This window comes from Myxocyprinus asiaticus, chromosome 40 (assembly GCF_019703515.2).
Source record: "Myxocyprinus asiaticus isolate MX2 ecotype Aquarium Trade chromosome 40, UBuf_Myxa_2, whole genome shotgun sequence".
NCBI lineage: Eukaryota > Metazoa > Chordata > Actinopteri > Cypriniformes > Catostomidae > Myxocyprinus > Myxocyprinus asiaticus.
Window position 1 is genome coordinate 19,948,360 of NC_059383.1, and position 25,986 is coordinate 19,974,345.

A 25,986-nucleotide genomic window follows, 5' to 3' on the forward strand; every position below is an offset into this window, starting at 1 on the left:
CTCCTGAACCACCAGTAAAAGGAAACAAGAAAAGAAAGACCGTGTTAGAAACTTTTTCTGGCGCTTAGACTCTGCTCTGTGTGTGTGTTCATGTGTGATAGAGGAGGCGTGGCTTTGGAGACACCTCTGAAACGAGGGCGGGCTCTATGCTTTTAAAGCTAGCTTGCTAACTGCTAGCCTCTCTGGATTACACACCCTAGCTTTAAGTGTCTAAAACTGTGGCTTAAGTATACAAATACATTTTTTGACACTGTATATCCAAGGATATAATATAAAACATACAATATATTGCTCAATAAATCGATTGTGTAAGGTGATTCAAGTGCTGCACTATAGTGTTAAATAACATAGCTGGCACTTCTAACATAAGAGTGTGTTTGCTTTTACTCAGGTCATTGTATCCATTATATAACCCATGGAAATGTTGGTCAAATCACTAAAAAAAAAAAAATATTTATAGAGTGGCTAGTCTTTCATCTCAAGTCACCTGATGAGAAGGATATGTAAAGTACAGATCTATGATACAGTACCTAATTAAACTACAGTTGGGTGCACAAATATGACCAAGTTCCCGAAATACAGTGTGATAATTATTTATTTATTTATTCATTTATTTTTGCCATGAATGGTAGATATTTTTATGTCAGCCTGGAAAGGCAGGGACATGAAAACACAACGTTTGAGTCAATCACCTCAAATTAATTTTTTGTGCCGTTGTCTAAAGTGTAACGTGTATAAGAGCGTTCAAATTTATAAAAGCTTTCAAAGCACTTCAAAGCTTCCTGGCCACTTTAGCTGTCTGTTCTGATGTAATGCACGGATATAGGCAATGTGCGCTCAGGACATTACAATTAAATTCACGTTCGCAACCTGTTTCCACAAAAAAAAAAGGAAAAAAAAAAAGAGAGGATCTAAAATTGAGTCCAAATGTTAATGACAAGCCATAAGTCTCTCACTGGCTAGTCCAAACTGCTCGCAAAACATATCTTCAACTATGAAATGTTCATGCAAAACACCACATCCAGGCCCCTGCGACTATGCTTGAAGAGAGAACTTCTGTATCAAAAAGCTTTCAGCAACGCTGTGCTCTCTCAGGGGATAAGAGGATGGGAATGTGTTATGAAAATTGAGAAGAATAAGAGAGGATTCTTACCTGATTCTGGATTACCTGTGGAAAAAAAGTGAAAAGTACAAAGTCAGAGGCACTGTTCCAGAACTTGTTTAAAAGATAAAAGAAGCATAAAGCAGAACCTAGGCTCACTGTCTATCTAGTCACATTTTTGATCTTCAAAGAAAGTCAATCATTAATATCTAAAGACACATTGAATCCAATTGAAATTATTCTCAGTGGATTGCATGCTGATTTACACAAAAATAATAACAGCATCTTAAAATGAGCAGCAAAATATACTTTAATGTTTTGGGTAGTGCACATAGAAAAATTAATGGAATCAAGTTAAAAATAAAATAATTAAATCATGATGGATCATGAGTCCTATTCACTGCCCCAGAAAGAAAGAAAAAATACTGTATATTATAGCATGAATAGATATGCCAAGTGAAAGAATGCCTACAGTTCTTTAAGTGAATACTGAAATGATTCATTTACAAAGCACATTACTTGCATTGAAAGAATTAATTTTGCTCTGTTTGCAAACTATGAATATAAAAGTGCCGTATTTCCACTGGCAGTCAAAGCAGCCATAATACTGAGGAAATTAGTTAAATTCTAAGTTGGGTGTGAGAAAAAGTGCAGACAGCTCTGAGAATCCTCCTTGAGTAAAATTGTATAAATGTTATGCCTATTAAATGTTAAACAATTAAAGTGTATAACTAATATTTTTAATTCAGTAAGGTTTTCAAGTTAGGTGTGCCTAAAATAATAATGCTACTTATGATGTGCACTAATTTACTAATTTGACCAAAAGCAGTCAAAAAGAAATGTAACCAATCAGAATGATAAAGTGTGTTCAAGAATGAATTTAACCAAATCAGAATGACCACATTTAGTCAAAAATAAAGTATGACCAAATCAGATTGACCAAATTTGGTCAAAAAGGAAATTTGACCAAATCAGAATAATCAAACTTGGGCAAAAGAAAGTTTGGCTGAATAAGAATGACCAAATTTTGTCAAAAAAATGGAAATTTGACCAAATCAGAATGACCATATTTGGTGAAAAGGAACTACATAATTCTTTCACAGTGGTAATCTTTGTAACAGGTAATCATAAATATTGACCATGATTACAATACATTTTTAAATAGTCTCTATTAAGTTATACAGTATATTGGATGAGCAATTTCACTTCATGCAGTCATTTATGCATCAGATTCTGTCAAATGTTTTCATCCCAATAATACTTTTTCTCCAACGATCAGAGAGAACATATCTGACAGCTATTTCAACACACCAAACTCTCCAGAAAAAAAACAAATTTCATGATATCATGATTTATTTAATGATAAAGAACTTTTACCATGTGGAAGAATGCAGTAAAATGCCTCGGTTACGAACGTAACCTTGGTTCCCTGAGAGGGAACGAGACGTTACGTAATGACGCAATTTGGACTACGTCAGTGGTCTCACATGGTCTGAAGCCTGTATACAATCATGCCAATTTACCGGCTGATGGTGCTTAAGTGACGCCCATAGGGAGCCACGTCATGGGCTTTATATAGGTCAGTGCTTGGTGCCACCTCGCCAGATTTTCTGAAAAAGGCACGAGCCTATGCAGCAACTAGAGAGTATGGCCAGCCACGCAATGTTCCCTTTCGAAGGAAACATTGATGTTGCGTAATGATGCAATTAGGACGAATAACATCATGCCATGTGAATAGTAGCTGCCAACTCCCTAAGCCCGTGTGGCAAGCTTATAGCAGTGCACAAGTGAGCAAAAGAAATATAAACCTCATGAACTTACTCCTGTTTCAACAGAGAGAACTTGGGAAGCAGGAATCAAACTCTCGCTATTTCTTTTTTTTTTTTTTTTTTTTTTTGCTAATAACTTTGTAAATAAGAAAAATCCTATAGGCCTATGGTTTCCTCACAAGCTGGTCCTCCAGAAGCCTTTAAATGTGGATACCATTTTGTGACTTCTGTAGATCTTGCTATCAGTGAATGCAGCTGTTCTCTCAGCAGCCCACACACCCTATGGGTCACTCACATACTGAGAGTGAGGGACTTCACTGTGCGTTGTATACCTCTATAGTAAACAATCACATTCTTAAGGGCTGGAACAACAGAAACATTGGCTTAGCTCATCTAATCTACCTGTTGCTAAACCAGAGGGGATCTAGCCAGAAAGATGTTTTCTGTACTACAAATGAAGGGTACAAATTACCAGGATCGATGCAAATACACTTTAAATGGACTTTAAATAATCTGGTTAAGCTTTCCCAATAGAAGCTATGAGTTGTTATTAACATAGCCCATGTAATTAAAAATTTTATTTTAGAAAATGTCACATTTCCCCTACTCTAATTGTGAGTGTGTACCTCAACTGGAGCCATGGGAAATGACAAATGAATTTGCTCTTCTTTACTCAGCAAGTCCAATAGGCAACAACAGGTAAAGTGCTGCCAAGACTAGTCATCATAAAAAAACACTTATTTTGTTGGACACATAGTCATTTGCCCAGCAGACATATCTCATTTAACAGTTTATTAAATTTATGTCGTTATAAACATCACATTTAAGAACTAGAAGAGTCTATACGACAGTTAGTTCCGGTCCTCTAATCTAATTGGACAAGCAGCGCTCCAAGACTGATGATATTCAGTATAATATCACTGGGTGTTTCAGACAGACCGTCAGGCAAAATGTTTTGCCTCATTTGGAACTATTTTAATAAGTGGAACAAATACAGACAAAATAACTGGATATAATGTGTCTAAAGTGTAAGTTCCTCGATATAAACATCTTGTTTAAAGAACTGTTGTATACAGCAATATCACACTCACAATCATGCTGTTGTACGGAATATATGATATTCCGTACAACAGTACTCTTGCTCATTTGACATTGCTTATATACTGTATGCTGAAATAAAAACATTTGCAAATATCTAAATTAACTGGTGCGATTCAAGTCTAAAATATTATTTAACATGTCTGAATCAACCTGACTACATTAACTTACACAAACAAAAAAATTGTAAAAACCTACTAATTACCTTTTCACAAGGGTAGTGATGCCAAAAGTACAAGTACTTCGGTAAGTTGATAAAAAACAAACAAACAAATAACAAACAGATGGAACAATACCAGTGTTTCTGCAGTACCGGTGGTAACTAGCACTAACTCAGTTCAGTCCCCGCGCGCTGTCTGACTGACACCTGGCTGCTTTCAAATGCTCTCATGCTCATTTGAGCATGTGTTCATTGTTCTGATACTCCTTATACACAGAAATGGACAATTAATCAAATTAAAAATGTGATACATCCTAGTGTGATTATTAAACCACAGATGGATGAGATTTAATTAAATAATATACAGTCTGCATGTGCTGCGTGCTGCAAAGTGAAGTTGTGAAATGTGAAGCTGCTCATATGCTGAAAACACCACATTATACAGTGGGTAGTCAACCAGAGCAGGCTTTCTACCGCCGTGATCACCGCGTGGATGAGTCATTAGCAGCTCTAAACCGCTAAGGGCCGCTATAACCATTTAATTTCAAAATGCCAGAGCTGAATGCCTCAAAACGCTTTCTCCCAACGTAATGACCATTCAGTTGGAGGCGGTAAGGGCAAGTTCAGAATCAGAATCAGAATCAGAATCAGCTTTATTGCCAAGTATGCTTACACATACAAGGAATTTGTCTTGGTGACAGGAGCTTCCAGTGTACAACAATACAAAAACAATACAAAAACAGCAGCAAGACATAGATAATAAAAAAAAAATAAAAAATTGTTATACACATACGTACATACACACACAGACACACACATAAATACATACACACATACACATACGTAGTGCAATCTAATACAAATCTGTTATCTGTTATGTACAGTGCAAATACAAATCTGTTATGTACAGTGCAAATGTTTTTGTTTTGTTTTGTTTTTTTCAGAGGAATGAAATGACAGAAGAGTTTGTATGTGTTGGATAAATATAAAAAAATATAAAAAAGACTAAACTGTGTATTGCACATAGTTATTGCTCAATGGGGCAATTTAACAGTTCATGAGATGGATAGCCTGAGGGAAAAAACTGTTCCTGTGCCTGACGGTTCTGGTGCTCAGAGCTCTGAAGCGTCGGCCAGAAGGCAACTGTCCAAAAGGTAATGGACAGGGTGAGTGGGGTCCAGAGTGATTTTTCAAGCCTTTTTCCTCACTCTGGAAGTGTATAGTTCTTGGAGGGGGGGGGGGCAACCAATAATCCTCTCAACAGTCCAAACTGTCCTTTGTAGTCTTCTGATGTCTGATTTCGTAGCTGAACCAAACCAGACAGTTATTGAAGTGCAGAGGACAGACTCAATGACTGCTGAGTAGAGCAGCACCTGTGGCAGGTTGAACTTCCTCAACTCGCGAAGGAAGTACAACCTCTGCTGGGCCTTTTTCACAATGGAGTCAATGTGTGTCTCCCACTTCAGGTCCTGTGAGATGGTAGTGCACAGGAACCTGAATGACTCCACTGCTGCTACAGTGCTGTTTAGAATGGTGAGGGGGATCAGTGTTGGGGTGTTCCTCCTAAAGTCCACAATCATCTCCACTGTTTTGAGCGTGTTCATCTCAAGGTTGTTTTGACTGCACCAGACAGCCAGCTGTTCAACCTCCCTTCTGTATGCAGACTCATCGTCATCTCGGATGAGGCTGACGACAGTGGTGTCATCTGCAAACTTCAGGAGCTTGACAGAGGGGTCCTTGGCGATGCAGTCATTGGTGTAGAGGAAGAAGAGTAGTGGGGGGAACACACATCCCTGGGGGGAACCAGTGCTGATTGTACAGGTGCTGGAAGTGAGTTTCTCCTGTCTCACAAGCTGCTGCCTGTCTGTCAGAAAGCTGATAATCCACTGACAGATAGACATGGGAACAGAGAGTTGGTATAGTTTAGTCCGGAGAATAGCTGGGATGATGGTGTTGAAAGCCGAACTGAAGTCCACAAAAAGGATCCTTGCATATGTCCCTGGTCTGTCCAGATGTTGCAGGATATGATGCAATCCCATGTTGACTGCATCATCCACAGACCTGTTTGCTCAATAAGCAAATTGAAGGGGATCTAGAAAGGGTCCAGTGATGTTCTTCAGGTGGGCCAACACCAGTCTCTCAAATTATTTCATGACCACAGACGTCAGGGTGACAGGTCTGTAGTTATTAAGTCCTGTGATTTTTGGTTTCTTTGGGACAGGAATAATGATTGAGTGTTTGAAGCAGCATGGGACTTCACACTGCTCCAGTGATCTATTGAAGATCTGTATGAAGATGGGGGCCAGCTGGTTAGCACAGGATCGAAGACACACTGGTGAGACGCCATCTGGGCCTGAAGCTTTCCTCGTCTTTTGTTTCCGAAAGACGCGGCTCACATCATCTTCACAGATCTTAATTGCAGGTTGAGTAGCAGGAGGGGGAGGAGGGGGGTTGCAGGAGGTGTTGCTGTTTGTGTGAAGTGAAGGTCAGAGTGGATGTGGGGTGTGAGATTGGGCCTTTCAAATCCGCAGTAGAACACATTCAGGTCATCAGCCAGTTGTTGGTCCACCACAGGGTTGGGGGTAGGAGTCCTATAATTTGTGAGTTGTTTCATGCCACTCCACACTGGTGCAGGGTCGTTAGCTGAAAACTTGTTTTTCAGCTTCTCAGAGTATCTTCTTTAGTCACTTTTATTTCCTTGTTCAGTGTGTTCCTGGCCTGATTGTACAAGACTTTATCCCCACCCCTGTAAGCATCCTCTTTGGCCTGATGAAGCTGCCTGAGTTCTGCTGAAAACCACGGTTTGTCATTGTTGAACTTTAAATAAGTCCCAGTAGGAATGCACATATCCTCACAGAAACTGATATATGATGTAACAGTATCTGTGAGCTCGTCCAGGTCTGTGGCAGCAGCCTCAAAAATACTCCAATCCGTGCAATCGAAGCAGGCTTGTAGTTCCCGCTCTGCTTCACTGGTCCATCCCTTTACAGTCCTTAATAATGGCTTGGTTGATTTTAATTTCTGCCTGTAGGTTGAAAGAAGATGAACCAGACAGTGATCAGAGAGTCTCAAAGCTGCTCTAGGGATGGAGCAATATGCATCCTTTATTGTTGTGTAGCAATGATCCAGTATGTTCCTGTCTCTGGTGGGGCATGTAATGTGCTGTTTGTATTTGGGCAGTTCATGTGTGATATTTGCTTTGTTAAAATCCCCAAGAATAATAATAACTGAGTCCGGGTATTATTGTTCCATGTCTGTGATTTGATCAGCCAGCTGTTGCAGTGCTGCATTCAAACACATGCTTGCCGTGATATACACACTCACCAGAATAGAAAGGCTTACAGTCAATAAAGAGCACTTCCAAATTAGGACATCACATCCTCTTTAATGTTGTTACATCTGTACACCAACTTTCATTGATGTAAAAGCATGTTCCACCACCTCTCATTTTCACCGTTAACTCTGCGATGCGATCCGCTCTGAACAGCTGAAAGCCCGGCAGATGTAATGCGCTGTCCAGAATGGCTTCACTCAGCCAGATTTCTGTGCACAAGGCAGCAGAGGTTGAAAAGTCCTTGTTTGTGTGGGTGAGGAGATGTAGTTCGTCCGTTTTGTTAGGAAGAGAGCAGAGATTCGCAAGATGAATGCTCGGCAGCGCTGTTCGAAAGCCGCGCTGATGTAGTTTGACCAGCGCACCGGCTCGTATCCCTTCGCCTGCGTCTCATACCGCATTTAAACAACACAGCCACGCCTCCGACTAAAATGTCTAGCAAAACGTCTGAATATTCAGAAACTGGGAAAAGACTGTCTGGTATAAGCTGTCGAATGTTCAGCAGTTCGTCTCTGGTAAAACTGACTGGAAAAAGATAACTAAACACAGGACAAACAAACAAAAACAACAAAACAATAGGAGCGCTCCACACCGAGGCGGCCATCCGCGGCGCCATCATGATACATTACTTAACTAATTTCTGAAAATGTCTGAAAAACAAATTTCAGAAATACCACTCCAACCACATATGAGAACACACTATTTTATTGCGAAACATTATATAAGATTCATTACAGATTATAAGTATTATAATTATTTTTGTAATGCATGGTTACAATGTAAGTGTTGTTAGCAGTGGAAGCCAGTAACTACTCACATTTCTAAGAAATATATAATATTTTTCAGCCATCAAATTATAATAGTTTGTTTATACCTCTAAATAGAATCATAAATGATCCAATGAGCCCATTCATTTACATGGATGAGTGCCTGTTCTTGTAGCTTTAGCCTATAGCTGCCCTCAGTCCCAGCACCGAATATGTGCTCAAGCCGGTTTGTTCCTCATCCAAACTGCATGAAACTTATTCCAAAGCACTCAGATCTATCCAGATGATAGTGTTTTTGCATAGATCCATCGAAAGAAGCAGCAAAAGGTTATATTTCGGCTCCGATCGGTCATCAGAAACAGCAGAAAGCGCAGAGCCATAATGGTGGCCTTTGGTTCTCTCTCCATTGATCACTAGGGTGATGTCACTGTTTTGGAATGAACAAGGCCAAACCCTATAAACACAGAAACATCATACCAATGGCTTCATGATCTATCAATCAAACCTTGACTAGTGATCCACTGGCTGGATCCTTTCACTGAAACAGCCAATGCGAATTTTGGAGAGGCCACGGAGCCATTGATCTGGTTTGATTGACAGCTCCGGCTGTGAATCACAGAGAGACTCGTGGGTGGGCTCAAACAATGTGGAAGTTTCACCAGAATATCAGAGACCTCGATGCTGATTGATAAAATAAGCTTTATAATCAATATTTTATTGATAATATACATTACATATTACGTGATGACGTAAGCAAAGGATGATCAATCATTTTTTTTCCTCAATTTCCGCTGTTTTGGATAAAATGGGCGAGTCTATTTTCAATCGTGGACACTTACCATGGATTGTATGCTGGAATTGCCTGCCATCATCCTATCGAATCAAAACCAGAAGATATCAAATATACGTAATATACCGATCATATGTCACGTATTAAAATCCACTCTTTCAGTATTTTAATGCATTACTGTAATGACGTAATTCAGATAGCAAAATAGTGGCCATATTTCGAAGCTAGAGACTTGTAGCTTTCAAAGGATATAAGTTTGCCAATATTAAAGTTGGATTTGAAGGTAATATAGTCCAAAAAAAAAAAACAAAACAAAAAAAAAAAAAAAAAAAAACACAAAAACACAAAAAAAGCAGAAAAATGTCCCAAATATGGGATGGTGCCAGTTTTGCCAACTGCCATAAAAGAGAAGAAAAAGAGGAGGAAGAAGAACAGCGAACTTAAAAACACCACAACATTTATTTTCTGGCTAAACTTTGCAATGGAGACGCATGATAAAGCCTTTCCTGCAAAATTCAGTATTTACGAGGACGCCCACACATCTGAGAGTTATTTGTTTGCATTTATTCATTCACATTTCATTAGAGCATCATTAGGCAGCATATTCAAACAATTGTGACTTCCAAAAACTGCCAAGACTGCAAACCTGTGCTTTCTATTAATGTGCTGATAGGCTAGACCACAATTTCTATTTTTTAACAGGATTATCAAATGTGCATTAATTAATTTACTATTTACAGTATGTATACCATTATGTCATATTATGTTATATTCTCTTGGCAATAAAAATAAAAGAAAAAGAGAACAGAATAATTCTTTATGGTAGCAGAATTCATATCAAATGAAGTATTATACGGAGTGTCTATTTGCACCCCGGTTTAAATAGCATCTGCCACACAGCACAGCTATTTGCACCCCAATAGGCTGGTGAAACCACAGGAATATACGACAGACTAGACAATAGATGTTGCTGCCGTGGTGTAGGGTGAAAAGACGGTGTAAGTGTGTACTGTTGTACTGGTGACCACGGTTAGAATCTGCCTTTTGTCCCACTCTTTTTCCTATTCAATTTCCTGTTTCCACTCTTAATATTTCTTTTAATACTACTTAAAAAAAAAAAATAGAAAAAAATTAAGATAAATGTTGATTTCATCGCAGTCTTTTGTTTGCGGTAAATGTCAAGGAGTGCAGAGAAGGGTTTGATCCGGAGGTGGGGTCTGTTGATCGCACTCATTCCCACGGCTCGGCATCGCTTGTGTGTAGATTGCATCACTGTATTACTAATATTTTAGTAACCATATTTTTGGACAGAAATCATAGTTTTAATGCAATTAACCATGGTGTTAGTACAGTAATTTTGTGGTAATATATTTACAACTAAATACCATGGTGAAACTATGGTTACTGTAGTAAAACGTCATGGTTACTGGTGTAACCTCCGTTCCCTGATAGAGGGAACGAGACGTTGGTGTCGATGTAGTGACACTAGGGGTCACTCTTGGGAGCCCGAGACACCTCTGGTCTTTGATAAAAGGCCAATGAAAATTGGCCAGTGGTATTTGCATGCCACTCCCCCGAATATACGGGTATAAAAGGAGCTGGTATGCAACCACTCATTCAGGTTTTATGCTGAGGAGCCGATATAAGGTCCGGCCATTTCAGCGGGTAGTTCAGCGTTGTGGCAGGAGGGACCAACGTCTCGTTCCCTCCATCAGGGAACGGAGGTTACACTAGTAACCATGACGTTCCCTATCTGTCACTCACTCGACGTTGGTGTCGATGTAGTGACACTAGGGGTCCCTATACAAAACGCCACAAGGCTGAACTGTGTTACGTGAACTGGCGGTGTGTGGTGGGCAGACTTGCTGTGTGCCTCATAGCCAGCGCACCAGGTCGACACGTAACCTCCCCCAACACAGTTATGAGTGTCGAACGGCCCTTTTTGGGGACAAGTCGACTACCCAGAGATAGAGACAGGCTTAACGCAGTCGTGGCCTCTTTCCCCTTCTCTTTTTCCACTCCCTAAAAAAGAAGGGGGATTATCTGACTGGGCCGCCAGGTCTAGTCGGGGGGTGTCCCTCCCAAGGGGAGGACACCGCGGAGACCACACCTCGCCCCAAGAGAGGGGGGGGGTATTTAAGTGGAAGAATACATCACATGGTCTTTCCAACCATGTGGAGAGCCTTCAAGGTAGATCCTGCCCAACGGGGGAGGAGTTACTACAACATGGAGACTGAGGGGCTCGGTGAGGGCGTACCAGAGCGGACAGTGGGAGGATTCTTGGGAGGCGAACAGGTGCACCTGTGCCTGACCGAATTGACTCAAAATCAGCTGGACCACTTGAAGGTGGAGTCTCCACTCTCCCTTGAGGGTAACCTGTTGTTACAGCGCATCCGCCGAGGTGTTGAGGTTGCCCGGGATGTGAGTGGCTTGCAGCGACTTGGTGCTGCTAACTCTGTTGGAGAAGACGGCGGGCGAGTTGTGACATACAGCAGGAGTGCAGACCGCCTTGGCGGTTGACATATGCTACCGCTGCCATGCTGTCTGTCCGAACTAGCATGTGCTTGCCCTGGATCAACGGCCGGAACATCCGCAGGGCGAGCAGAATTGCCAGTAACTCGAGGCAGTTGATGTGCCAACGCAGCCGCGGACCCGTCTAGAGGCCGGCGGCTGCGTGCCCATTGCCAACAGCACCTCAGCCCGTTTTGGAGGCGTCTGTCGTGACCACGACGCACCTGGAGACCAGTTCTGGGGGCAACACCCGCTCGTAGAACCGAGAGATCGGTCCAAGGGCTGAAAAGACGGTGACAGACCGACGTAATGGCCACGCGGTGTGTCCCGTGGCGCCATGCCCGTCTCGGGACTCGAGTCTGGAGCCAGTGCTGAAGCGGCCTCATATGCACCAACCCGAGCGGGGTGGCCACCACCGAGGATGCCATATACCCCAGGAGCCTCTGAAAAAATTTCAGTGGAACCGCTGTTTTCTGGTTGAACACCTTCAAACAGGCCAGCACCGACTGGGCACACTCGTTCGTAAGGTGCGCCGTCAAGGAGACCGAGTCCGACTCCAAACCGAGAAAAGAGATGCTCTGAACCGGGAGGAGCTTGCTCTTTTCCCAGCTGACCCGAAGCCCTAGTAGGCTGAGGTGTGAGAGCACCAGGTCCCTGTGTGCGCATAACATGTCTCGAGAGTGAGCTAAGATTAGCCAGTCGTCGAGATAGTTGAGAATGCGAATGCCCACCTCCCTTAACAGGGCAAGGGCAGCCTCTGCGATCTTCGTAAAGACGCGAGGAGACAGGGACAGGCCGAAAGGGAGGACTTTGTACTGATACGCCTGACCCTCAAACGCGAACCGCAGGAAGGGTCTGTGTCGAGGAAGGATCGAGACGTGAAAGTACGCATCCTTCGGGTCTACCGCCGTGAACCAATCTTGATGCCGGACGCTCGCTAGAATGCGTCTTTGCGTCAGCATCTTGAACGGGAGTCTGTGTAAGGCCCGGTTCAGTACTCGCAGGTCCAAGATTGGCCGCAACCCACCGCCTCTTTTCGGTACAATGAAGTAGGGGCTGCAAAACCCGTTCTTCATCTCAGCTGGAGGGAAAGGTTCTATCGCATCCTTCCATAGGAGGGTAGCGATCTCCGCGCAAGGTAGCAGCGTTTCCGACTTTCACCAAGGTGAAGTGGACACCGCTGGACCTGGGCGGATGCCCGGCGAAGTGAATCGCGCAGCCGAGTCGGACGGGCCGGACCAGCCCTCGTGACGGACTGGAAAGCGCAAGCCATGCGTCCAAGTTCCGCGCAAGGGGGACCAAAGGGACAACGTCATCGGATGTACCGGCAGGTGGGGCCTCGCGGCGGGGCGGAGCTCGAGGTGCCACACCACATCGTGGCTGTGCTGAGTCCGAGGACATCGAAGCACTTACCTGGCTCCTTGTGACCACCCCCGGAACAGCCTGGGACGGGGGAGGAAGAGGCCTGTCCTCATGACCCGTGGAGACTGTCACATCGGGGGCGGATTTGTGCCACAGCTGGGCGCTCAGGGCGGGAGACCGCCGCTGGAGCGCCAACCTGCCAAATGGAGTGGTGGACGGTGGTCGTGATGCCAGCCGTACACACTGGATATGTGACCCAGGGAACAAGGAAACCACTCTTGCTGAGCTCTTGAGTACTGCAGCCACTTGGGCATGCAGCGCAATTAAATGCAAAAGGTAACAAAAAGATGAAGATCTGCTTACCAGCTCCAGAGCAGTGGGTTTTGTTGTCCCTGGGTCGCCCGTCTCAGGGGCGCTTCGAAGACCTCCGTGGGTTCTTCGGTGCCGGCTGTGAGATGGGTGGCGTCGGCTTCCTGCGGTGGGCTCCACGCCAGGGCCGGGCCGGAGGGGCGGGCTGCAGCGGAGCCGGTGCAGTCACCGCAGGGGGACGCCCTCGGCGATGCGTAGATGGGGTGCGGGATCTTGAGCCACGCCAGGGCAGGATAAGCCGGCTAGCATCCATCTACTGCTCTACCATCGAGAACTGCTGGGCAAAGTCCTCGACGGTGTCGCCGAATAGGCCCGCCTGGGAAATGGGGGCAGCAAGGAATCGTGTCCTGTCGGCCTCACCCATCTCGACCAGGTTGAGCCAAAGGTGGCGCTCCTGGACCACTAGTGTGGCCATCGTCCGCCCGAGAGACCGCGCTGTGACCTCCGTCGCTCGGAGAGCGAGGTCGGTCACCGAGCGCAGTTCCTGCATCAATCCCAGGGCGGAACTACCCTCGTGCAGTTCCTTTAGCGCCTTGGCGGACTTGCAGGAGAGCCATGGCGTGCAGGGCGGAGGCGGCTTGTCCAGCGGCACCGTAGGCTTTGACCGTCAGAGACGATGTAAACCTACAGGCCTTGGACGGGGGCTTTGGGCACCCGCGCCAGGTGGCGGCGCTCTGCGGGCATAGGTGCACCACGAGCGCCTTTATCCACCGGGGGATTGCCGAATAACCCTTGGCCGCCCCACCATCGAGGGTAGTGAGAGCGGGGAAGCTGAAAAGATTGGGACCGGGCAGTAAAAGGTGCCTCCCACGACCTTGTCAGCTCTTCATGCACTTCCGGGAAGAAAGGAACGGGGCGGGGAGTGGCTTTGAGCAGCGCCGCGAGCCCAGGAACCAATCACAGAGCCGCGAGGGTTCAGGGAAGAGCGGTGAAATCCACTCTAACCGACGCTCGCGGCTGTCCGGGAAAGCATGTCGTCATCTCCGCGTCAGCCTGTGACTGGGCGATCGACCCCGAAGGGAGGAGCCCAGCTGAGGCTTCCGACTGGACGAGCCCGCTCTCCGATGCTGCGCTCGAGAGCTCATCACTTTCGCAGGCTCTGAATAAGAGGTCGAACTCGCTGTGAGACAAGCCGCGGACTCACCCAGAAGCCCGATCGGGGCAGACGAGCGTGCTGGGGAATGGGAGGTGGGGGGATACCCGGCGGAGGCGGTCCCATTGGGGACATGGACATATTCTCGCAATGAGAACGTGACCATCCAGGAACGCTGTCTCCGCGTGAGCAGTGAGCAGACACGAAAGACAGTGATCGTGACCGTTAGAAGGCGAGAGATAACGAGCACAACCAGGAATAACACACAATCAGAAAAGCATCTTTAAAAAGACGCGTCTTTAAAAAGACGTTCCGTGTGTGCGCTCTTTTAGAGAAATATATACTCTTTTAGAGGGGAAAAATGCTCTTTTAAAAAATATACTCTCTAGTTTTTCTGCCGAAGCGCCCAGGGGCGTTCTCTGCAGTGCACCAGTGCAGAGGAGGGAGAAGCCGCTGAAATGCGCCGTCAGATCCAGCAGGTGAATGAACAGTAGTAATCAGCTCAGCGAGCATGACCGTTCGGCTCCGAAGAGAAAATCTGAATGAGTGGTTGCATACCAGCTCCTTTTATACCCGTATGTTCGGGGGAGTGGTATGCAAATACCATTCGCCAATTTTCATTGGCCTTTTATCAAAGACCAGAGGTGTCTCGGGCTCCCAAGAGTGACCCCTAGTGTCACTACATCGACACCAACGTCGAGTGAGTGACAGATAGGAACCAAGGTTATTTTTATAAGGTAAGGTTAGGATTAGGTTTAGGGGTAGAGGTTAATGTAGTTTGTCTGTGGGACTCTAAATAAACACAATAAACACACTGCAGTGATGCCCATACTGTATGTTGGGTGCAAATAGTATCTGACACTATTTTTACCAGGGTGCAATTAGTATCTACCATTATTTGCATGGGGGTTGGGGTGCAAATAATATCTGCCACTATTTGCACTGGGTGTAAATAGCATTTATCATTATTTGCACCAGGTTGCAAATAGTTTCTGCCAATATTATAACATATTTGAAACAGAATCGCAATTTTCCATTACATGAATTAGGGTGGAAGTTAGTACTGTGACCACATTATTTGTATAACATTTGTCTCAATATGTGTTTTATGCTACACAACTAATAACCAGAAACGCTGCAGTTCAAACTCGTAGGTTACACGCTTTTTTTATTCATGATCTGTCATAGTATTTTATTAGTAGTTAATATTTGCTATTAATCAATGTTGCCCCAAAGTTTGATAACACCTATTATTTATTGGAGTGACTATTTGCATTCAGATGTAGCCCAATAGTCTATTGGTTTCTTTGGGACAGGAATAATGATTGAGCGTTTGAAGCAGCATGGGACTTCACACTGCTCCAGTGATCTATCAACTATATTGAGCGTGTCGTTCTAATGGCGTGGAGCGTAACGCCGGTGTTCTTGTGTCTTTACGACCAGGGTTCGAGTCTGCATTTCATGTATTATTTTTCCCATAATGTTTTTTGTCTCCACACTTAATATATTCTTTATTACTATTTAAAATACATAAAATTTATATAAAGCTATTTACTATAGTAATCTTGTAGTAACCATGTTTTGTTTTTGTTTTTTGGCGTAAAACATTGATTTGATGATATTAACAATGGTGTTACAACAGTACTATGGTGTTAATATTGTAACCATGTTTAATTTTGTAGTTACCATTATTTTTACAACAAAACACCAAGGTGATACTATGAGTACTGTATCTGTAGAGGACGTCAGGACAGATTTGTGTTCCAATCAGTTTAGTGCATTATTTAGGACTTTATTAAAACCTTTTAACACTTTTTAAACACATCAATTTTTCTAGAAACTTTTTTTTTTTTAACAGACATAAGTTTTAAACACCTAGAGCTTCAAAGATTTACACTTTAAGTCAAAGGGGTGAGGAGGTGTTTAAATCTTTTGTTTGAGCTGAAAAAGGTGTAGTGAGGACTCATATGGTGCAAGGCAAGATCAAACATGATCGATTAGATTAGCAACATACTTTGAAAAAATATATTTACACTAATAACGAAAAACTCAGTAGGGTTTAATTAATTCTGGCAGTTTTTTGTTCATTCAATTACTGATTGATTTTTGAATGTTACATAATATTTGGGAGTAGTTTTTCGACAAGAAAAATGCATTCAGATTTCATACAATAATCTGACAAGACTATCATATTGTAAACGTGAGGCACAAGTTAACATGGGCACATTGCTGCCCATGTTAACTCATAACTCATGAAACCTCATTTGAATACAAAGATGCTTATAACTAATATCATTGCCTAACAGCTCAAACTGATAATGCTGATTTAAGTTGCATTGATCATATTGTTTTTTTAACCAGATCGAATCTCCTGCCTCTGTTAGTTTTGTTTTTCTTTTTTTGTCTTGCGTCTTTCTGCCGTTCAAGCTAATCATACAACGTATTTTCATCTGTACAAGGATGCCAACATTATGTAGTAAATTTACTCAGAACTGAATGACGTAGAGGGAGCCCCCAATTTCACAGTGCAATATGGCGGCAGGTGTGATTAAAACAAAAGAAACACACCAGCAAATGTAGAACATTTGAAAATAAAGTGGAGCAAGGAGAACAAATATTCCTCAGGCGTCATGTTCTTTATTTACAAGCGATGCGGGGCTCATTGTCTCAGTTCGCTCAGCTGCAGCTTGCACAATACAATGTGACAAAAAGCAATAATGTTCCACACTATTGTGAGCTACACTCAGGCTTTTGTAGGCTACTGTATAATGTAATTAAGTTAAATAATAAACTTTATCATGTAATCATGAACTCTGCCTCCTTATGCGACTGTATCGCCAATGATTTTACCTTTGAAACAAAATTGTGGTAACAAGTATAAGTTAAATACCATGTATAAATTGTATAGTGTAATAAGAACAAATGACCAACAATGATCTTACAAGACACAGCGTCAGTGCCAGCCACAGCACAAAATGTCTTTTTGTGAATCTGCTGGATGTAGTTTACATTCTACATGTATCCAAACAGACAAAAAGATTAGAAAAGCTGGTTTCGAACCCGCAATTAGCAGGTATAGGCAGCATCCTGTAGTTGACACGAGCGCAGCTGCAGAGCCCCTTACCACATGTGATTTTCAAAGAACTTTAGTTTTTAACTACTCCACAACAACCGCTGTAATTTTAAAAGAATATAATTTTAAATCAACAAAATAAGCACATATACTGTATATATTTCATCACACTTCAATATTAGTCTAACACTGCCGACTAGCCGGCTCAATTATAACATGGGTTAATGCCATTAATTGAATGCATTGTTGCTGTTTTTTCATAGGGCTAACAAATGAAATTATAAATGTTCATGAAGTATTTTCGTTTTGATTTTCAATAAAAATAATAATATTAACAATGTTAATCATAATAGCTCTCACTTTCTTCACACTGCTAAAAGACTGCGACAAAAGTGTCCTTTTGTGCCTCCTGGCAGTGACTTTGCGAACGAGTCTCATGTGAGAATTTGAAGTTTTCACGCGGCAATACTTCACGTGGTAAAGAGGATCAGTTTCGTTGAGTATCCACTGTACACGCATTGCATCCTGTGCTTATTGTGGTAGATGACAGAAGAGAGCGCACATTTATTGTGACAAGTGCAGCGCCTGCAGACTATATATGTATTTAATTTGCAGAATTTTGTGCTTCAATAATCACACTGGGTAATATACTGTAACCAACGTGTAACCATTGCTTCACGTGAGAAATGGCTATGGAACACAATTTGATTTGTGCTTAGGACCAGGCTTCAGAAGATTTAGACTCGGCTTTGGAGAGAGAGACCAGCAACATAAAGGGGAAAAAACACACACGGATATGGGGGTTGAAGGTTGAAAAGGTAAGAAAATGTATTGGCTTTGTTTTTCTGATATTTTGGAGTTTGAAAAAATCAATCAATCAATCAATCAATCAATCAATCAATCAATTAACAATGAGAAAATAAACAACAATTGACAAATGTTCTATGATATTCAAATCTTTCACAGCAATGAATAACTGATTTATCTTTTTCTTAGGTAAAGAAGGTTTGTTTTACAGGTAAGTGAAATCCCTTAATGTTCACACTTTATCTATGAGCATTATAAGTTTCAGATTACACACTTTAGTTGTTTTGGTTTAAGTTATATTTAGTTATTATAGTTTAATGTTATCTCTTAGATTACATTGTTTGAGATTTGTGAATTAATCTTATAGTAAGTGCACTGTTAGCTAACCGTTGTTCTAGTTTCGTTCCACCAGGTTTAAACTCTTATTTTGCAACCATATTTCACCAGAGACACTTTTCCTTCTTTACATATAAAGAATGTCAGAAACAATAATAAAATAAATGAAATAAATTGTAAAACAACACTGTAGCAAACACTTGTAAATCACAAAGAAAAGGTTCCCTATCTGTCACTCACTCGACGTTGTGTCGATGTAGTGACACTAGGGGTCACTCTTGGGAGCCCGAGACACCTCTGGTCTTTGATAAAAGGCCAATGAAAATTGGCGAGTGGTATTTGCATGCCACTCCCCCAGACATATGGGTATAAAAGGAGCTGGTATGCAACCACTCATTCAGATTTTCTCTTCGGAGCCGAACGGTCATGCTCATTGAGCTGAATACTACTGTTCATTCACTTCTGCTAGACCTGATGGCGCATTTCAGCAGCTTCTCCCTCCTCTGCACTGGTGCACTGCAGAGAACACCTCTGGGCGCTTCGGCAGAAAAACTAGAGAGTATATTTTCTGAAAGAGCTTTTTTCCCCTCTAAAAGGGTATATATTTCTCTAAAAGAGCGCACACATGGAACGTCTTTTTAAAGACGCGTTTCTTTAAAGATGACATTTCCGATTGTGTGTTATTCCTGGTTGCGGTCGTTATCTCTCAACTTCGGATGGTCATGATCGCTGTCTTTCGTGTCTGGGCACGACCCACACGGAGGCAGCATTTGTGAATGGTTCATGTTCTCACTGCGAGAACATGACCATGGCAACGTTGCGGTCACGGCTTGCCTCGGTCCTTCTACCTACGGGTATGAGGCCAGCGCGGCTAGCACTGGGGACGATTTGGGGCCCAATTGGGCTTCCAGATGAGTTCGCCAGCTCGTCTCACGGCGAGTCTGGCTTCTTGTTTGGAGCCCGCGAAGATGATGAGCTCTCGAGCGCAGCATCGGAGAGCAGGCTTGTCCAGTCAGACACAGAAGCCTCAGCTGGGCTTCCCCCTTTGGGGACGATTGCCCAGTCACAGGCCGATGCCGATGTTGGGTTAGAGTGGAACCCTCCGCTCTCCTCTGAACCCTCGTGGCTTGATGAATGGTTTCTGGGCTCGTGGCGCCACTCAAAGCAGCCACGCCCTGCTCCAGTGCCATTCTTCCCGGAAGTGCATGAGGAGCTGACGAAGTCGTGGGAGGCACCTTTTACTACCCGGCCCCGACTCTGCAGTTCCCCCGCTCTCACTACCCTCGATGGCGGGGCGGCCAAGGGCTATACGGCGATTCCCCCGGTGGATAAGGCGCTCGCGGTGCACCTATGCCCGCAGAGCGCCGCCACCTGGCGCGGACGCCCTGAGCTCCCGTCCAAGCCCTGTAGGCAAACGTCGTCCCTGACGGCTAAAGCCTACAGTGCTGCTGGACAAGCCGCCTCTGCCCTGCATGCCATGGCTCTCCTGCAGGTCCACCAAGCCAAGGCGCTGAAAGAACTGCACGAGGGTAGTTCCGCCCCAGATTTGATGCATGAACTGCGCTCAGCGACCGACCTCGCTCTCCGGGCGACGAAGGTCACGGCGCAGTCACTCGGGCTGACGATGGCCACACTAGTGGTCCAGGAGCGCCACCTTTGGCTCAACCTTGTCGATATGGGTGAGGCTGACAAGACACGGTTCCTTGCTGCCCCCATTTCCCAGGCGGGCCTATTACGCGACACCGTTGAGGACTTTGCCCAGCAGTTCTTGGTGGTGAAGCAGCAGACGGAGGCAATCCAGCACATCCTGCCCTGGCGTGGCTCAAGATCCTGCACCCTGTCTGCTCGTCGCCAAGGGCGTCCCCCTGCAGTGACTGCACAAGCTCCGCCACAGCCCGCCCCTTCGGTCTGGCCCCGGCGTGGAGCCCACCGCAGGAAGCCGACGCCACCTGTCTAACAGCCGGCGCCGAAGAACCCTCGGAGGTCCTTGAAGCGCCCCCTGAGACGGGTGACCCAGGGACGAGGGGACCCACTCACGTGGAGCTGGTAAGAAGACCACTCCATCCCCCGGTGGAGGGCCGGGTGGAAAATCTTTTGTTGCCTTTTTGTTTGATTTCGCCGCATGCCCAAGTGGCTGCGGTCCCCAACAGTTCAGCAAAAGAGCGGCTTCCTTCCTCCCTGGGTCACATAACCAGTGTGTACGGTCGTCACCACGACTACCATCCATGGGCTTTTTCTTGCAGGACTGGCGCTCCAGTGGTGGCCTTTCCGCCCCTGAGCGCCCAGCTGTGGCACACAGCCGCCCCCGATGTGGCAGTCTCCACGGGTTACGAGGACAGGCCTCTTCCTCCCCGTCCCAGGCTGTTCCGGGGTGGTCACAAGGAGCCAGGTAAGTGCTTCGATGTCCCTAGACTCAGCACGGCCACGACGTGGTGTGGCACCTCGCGCTCCACCCCGCCGCGAGGCCCCACCTGCCGGTACGTCTGACGACGTTGTCCCCTTGGTCCCCCTCGCACGGAACTTGGACGCGTGGCTCGTGTTTTCCAATCCGTCACAATGGCTGATCCGGACCGATTTCTCAGGGACGGGGCACTCTCTGGCACCTGCGCCCAGACCTCTGGAATCTCCATGTCTGGCCCCTGGACGGGAAAATCTTTTGTTGCCTTTTTGTTTGATTTCGCCGCATGCCCAAGTGGCTGCGGTCCCCAACAGTTCAGCAAAAGAGCGGCTTCCTTCCTCCCTGGGTCACATAACCAGTGTGTACGGTCGTCACCACGACTACCATCCATGGGCTTTTTCTTGCAGGACTGGCGCTCCAGTGGTGGCCTTTCCGCCCCTGAGCGCCCAGCTGTGGCACACAGCCGCCCCCGATGTGGCAGTCTCCACGGGTTACGAGGACAGGCCTCTTCCTCCCCGTCCCAGGCTGTTCCGGGGTGGTCACAAGGAGCCAGGTAAGTGCTTCGATGTCCCTAGACTCAGCACGGCCACGACGTGGTGTGGCACCTCGCGCTCCACCCCGCCGCGAGGCCCCACCTGCCGGTACGTCTGACGACGTTGTCCCCTTGGTCCCCCTCGCACGGAACTTGGACGCGTGGCTCGTGTTTTCCAATCCATCACAATGGCTGATCCGGACCGATTTCTCAGGGACGGGGCACTCTCTGGCACCTGCGCCCAGACCTCTGGAATCTCCATGTCTGGCCCCTGGACGGGACACGGAAGACCTAAGCGGTCTACCACCCGTGGTGGTAGACACGATCACTCAGGCTAGGGCTCCCTCTACGAGGTGCCTGTATGCCTTTAAATGGCGTATGTTCGCTAAGTGGTGTTCTTCCCGACGCGAAGACCCCCAGAGATGTGCAGTCGGATCAGTGCTTTCCTTCCTGCAGGAGAGGCTGTAAGGGAGGCTGTCCCCTTCCACCTTGAAAGTGTACGTTGCCACCATAGCAGCACTCAATGACGCAGTCGATGGTAAGTCCTTAGGGAAGCACGACCTGATCATCAGGTTCCTAAGAGGCGCCAGGAGGCTGAATCCCTCCAGACCGCGCCTCGTTCCCTCATGGGACCTCTCCGTAGTTCTTCAGGGTCTACAGAGAGCCCCCTTTGAGCCTTTGCAGTCAGCCGAGCTTAAGGCACTCTCCTTGAAGACTGCCCTCCTGACTGCGCTCACTTCCATCAAGAGGTTATGTGACCTGCAAGCGTTTTCTGTCAGCAAAATGTGCCTGGAGTTCGGTCCGGGTTACTCTCACGTGATCCTGAGACCCCGACCGGGCTATGTGCCCAAGGTTCCCACCACTCCTTTTAGGGACCAGGTGGTGAACCTGCAAGCGCTGCCCCAGGAGGAGGCAGACCCAGCCCTGTCGTTGCTGTGTCCGGTGCGTGCTTTACGCATCTATTTGGATCGCACGCAGAGCTTTAGAATCTCTGAGCAGCTCTTTGTCTGCTTTGGTGCACAGCGGAAAGGAAGCGCTGTCTCCAAGCAGAGGATCGCCCACTGGCTCATTGACGCCATAACTATGGCATATCTCGCCCAGGACATGCCGCCCCCGGTAGGGCTATGAGCCCATTCCTGGGCCCTGGCCAGAGGTGCCTCTCTAACAGACATTTGCAGAGCAGCGGGCTGGGCAACACCCAACACCTTTGCAAGGTTCTACAACCTCCGGGTGGAACCGGTTTCGTTCCAGGTAGTGGCACGCAACACAAGTGGATAAGCCCGGGATAGCTGGCCGGGTGTATCGCTTGCACATAGTGCCTTCCACCTCCCTTGGAGCTGAAGACGTGCGCCATTAATTCCCAGTAGTGTTCACAAACTTTATTCCCTGGTTGACTTCCTCCGAGCCCTGTGGCAGTCGAGTTTTCAGAGAGACTCACTGCCGGCCCAGTACACGTGCTAATTAAGAATCCTGTTCTGGGGTAGGTGCTCCGCATGTGGCAGTTCCCTTTAAGGCTAACCCCATGCGATATATATCTTTCGCTAGTTCGTTTCACTGTTGGCAAACTGCGTCTTCCTTGGGCAGAGCCCCTCTGCCCCAGTCTCCATGTTTGTAGTAACTCCTCCCCCATTGGGCAGGATCTACCTTGAAGACTCTCCACATGGTTGGAAAGACCATGTGATGTCTTCTTCCACTTAAATATCCCCCCCTCTCTTTGGGCAAGGCGTGGTCTCCGCGGTGTCTTCCCCTTGGGAGGGACACCCCCCGACTAGACCTGGTGGCCCAGTTGGATAATCCCCCTTCTTTTTTAGGGAGTGGAAAAAAAGAAGGGGAAAAGAGGCCACGACTGGGTTAAGCCTGTCTCTATCTTTTGGGTAGTCGACTTGTCCCCAAAAAGGGCCGTTCGACACTCATAACTATGTTGGGGGAGGTTAAGTGTCGACCTGGTGTGCTGGCTATGAGGCACACAGTAGTAGAATTAATCCAAACTTTTTGAGAAAATACTCATTCAGGGGCTGTTTATGTCATTCCACTCTGAAGATAACACACTTGAAGTTGTCTTTCTGTTCACAGAACACAAAACTCAGGGTGGCTTGCCAGTCCGAACACTGCACCAGTATCAGAAGACATGCAGGCAGGGACAGTTCTCAACCCAGGATGTTCGATGCTTAGATACACACACTCAAGAGAGAAACAATTGGGGAAAGGGGGGGGGGGACCCTGGCCAAGGAGCATATCTTTAGGACACAGAATGGGGGAAATCGATCTCACACGGTGGGGGGTCTGTATATCAGCCCAATGGCAAGTCATTCTCTGTTTTAAGTTTCAATTCTCTCTCTCTGCTATAACTTTTCCGCACAACGCGACGCAAGTTGGTTGTAATGATGGTTCAGCTGTCAAAAAAAAATAAAAAATAAAAAAAATCTTACTCTCAATATACTGTTCTAATTCTAATGCTCACAATTTCACTTTTCACAGATTGGAAGAGATAACTGCTCTTGTCTGTGCTTCCAGACGAAAGAGAGCATTCCACCTGAAGTGATTTTGATATAATGGTGCAGGGGCGGAGCTAGTCTCCAGTTACTGCCAACAGGAATACTCATCACTGCTCTCTAATTTCATTGGCTCTCCAGTACTGTGCAAAAAAGAAATACAGATTATTTATTAAATTTATCTTATATTTTCTCTATACAAGTATATATTTCTGTCTGACATAATCCATAAATTATGAATTAATATAATTTCTTCATTATTAACTGTGTGCTATTTTAGCCATTAGTAACCTGAGTTACAAAAGTCTTATCTGGAAGTGTGAAACAACCATCAAAACACAGAACCATAAACACCTTCACAAAATATAAAAATAATCAAAATAAAAGCTTAACTTTTTAAATTTAAGAATTTGCGTAATAAATATATTACAGTAGTAAAATAGTAAAATAATAAAAAATAAAAAAATGAAATAGTAAAATGTATTTTCTTCTTCTTATCATTTTTATTATTATGTAGGATTTTATATGTAAATAATTAGCTTAAGAATCCTGGCCGTGTTCTGCCACCGATACATGCAGGATAATGATCAGATTAGAAATCTGATTAAAAATTCTCCACCATTAAATATGTAATACAACAGGCTCGTTTTATCTGCTCACAATTTATATGTAAGGAATTTAGCTCGAGAAGGGAACTATGATTAATTTGGGGACTATTGAAAGAATTAAGTTTTACGTTTGATCACTATGCGGCCCGCGCTGAGTTGAATGACATATCTTTTAACTCTTTAGAGTAATACTATTCTCACAGCCATTGACAATAATATCACAAATATGTTGAACTATTGTTTGAGCACGGAGAGAAGATCTTAAGAATCAAGTGACAAGTTACTTATCAAAATATACCACAGTCAGCTTCTTGAATACAAACAAAACTTTATGGACTAAACTATAACATAAACTAAATTAACACACAGACAAAACATAAACATAGATTAATGAATGAGTTTTGACAGAATTAATTAAATGATCTGTAACAGGAAAATGAACTTTATGGAGTCCTTACACTATGTCTTAAGAACCCTTAATACTTCAATTAGTATGCCGTGATTTGAAATCGGGTTACTCAAATTATATTAAAGAAACACCAGCACTTTCAGCGAAAGTTTGGAGGGACTGTACTTGCGTTACATTGCTTGGCGTTGAATTTCTTGATGTCCTTTGGCTTGGCTTGTGGAAGTTTGTGTTTAGTTGGCCTTGAAGTTCTGAAGAAGCTGGAGGGTCGATTTTGGCAGAAATTGATGATGGAAACTGATGATAACTCTCGGAACTCTGAGTTCCTAAGAGAGAGGTTAAATTTTGGAGATGAGCAAGACAGCGTGGAAGAGAGAGCACTTTGGAGCTTTCCAGAAGGAAAGAACTGGCCTTCTGTACTTTCCCCAATGAGAAGAACCCGAAGAACTAACTTTAGTGGTCAGGCATATTCTTTTAACCCTCCTGGTTTGGTTCAATCATGAAAAGGCTCTAAGCCAATCAGAAGTTTCTTTATGATGTCACATGATCACCTCTTTCCCTCCTTTTTCAAAGTTGATTTACAATCCTTTGTGTAAAGGCCTCTTAAAATTCCTGCTCGAAAAGTACATTTTAATCATACATTTTACATCTTAAATAAAACAAATTATAACAATAACATGAATTCACCCACTGCTCCCCTCTTTGTAGTGAATTTATATGTAAATAATTAATTAATTTGTTTACAAATCTTGGCCACATTCGACCACCATTATATGTAGGAAAACTTGGTAGTATAGATGTAAACGGGATGGGTTAAAGTACCCGCATACCTCCACCATTATATGTAAGGAAACAGTATGTGTGAGCTAGGAATTAAATGAAACTGTCTTTATTCTACATTATTATGTAAGGATATTTATAAGGGAATTAGTTGCGTTTGACAACCATTATAAATTAGATAAATTCTCCACCATTAAAATCA

At 44.7% G+C, this 25,986-nt stretch overlaps 1 protein-coding gene across 3 annotated transcripts in view; it reads right to left on the reverse strand.

The window, feature by feature from the left end:
- The window catches only part of LOC127431253 (neurexin-2-like), a 599,363-nt gene that overhangs the window by 377,183 nt on the left and 196,194 nt on the right, over positions 1-25,986 (reverse strand). For all 3 annotated transcript variants that reach the window (XM_051681607.1, XM_051681606.1, XM_051681610.1), the window contains one exon: positions 1,154-1,168. In XM_051681607.1, coding sequence (XP_051537567.1) covers positions 1,154-1,168 — 15 coding nt within the window. The remainder of the gene's footprint in view (positions 1-1,153; positions 1,169-25,986) is intronic.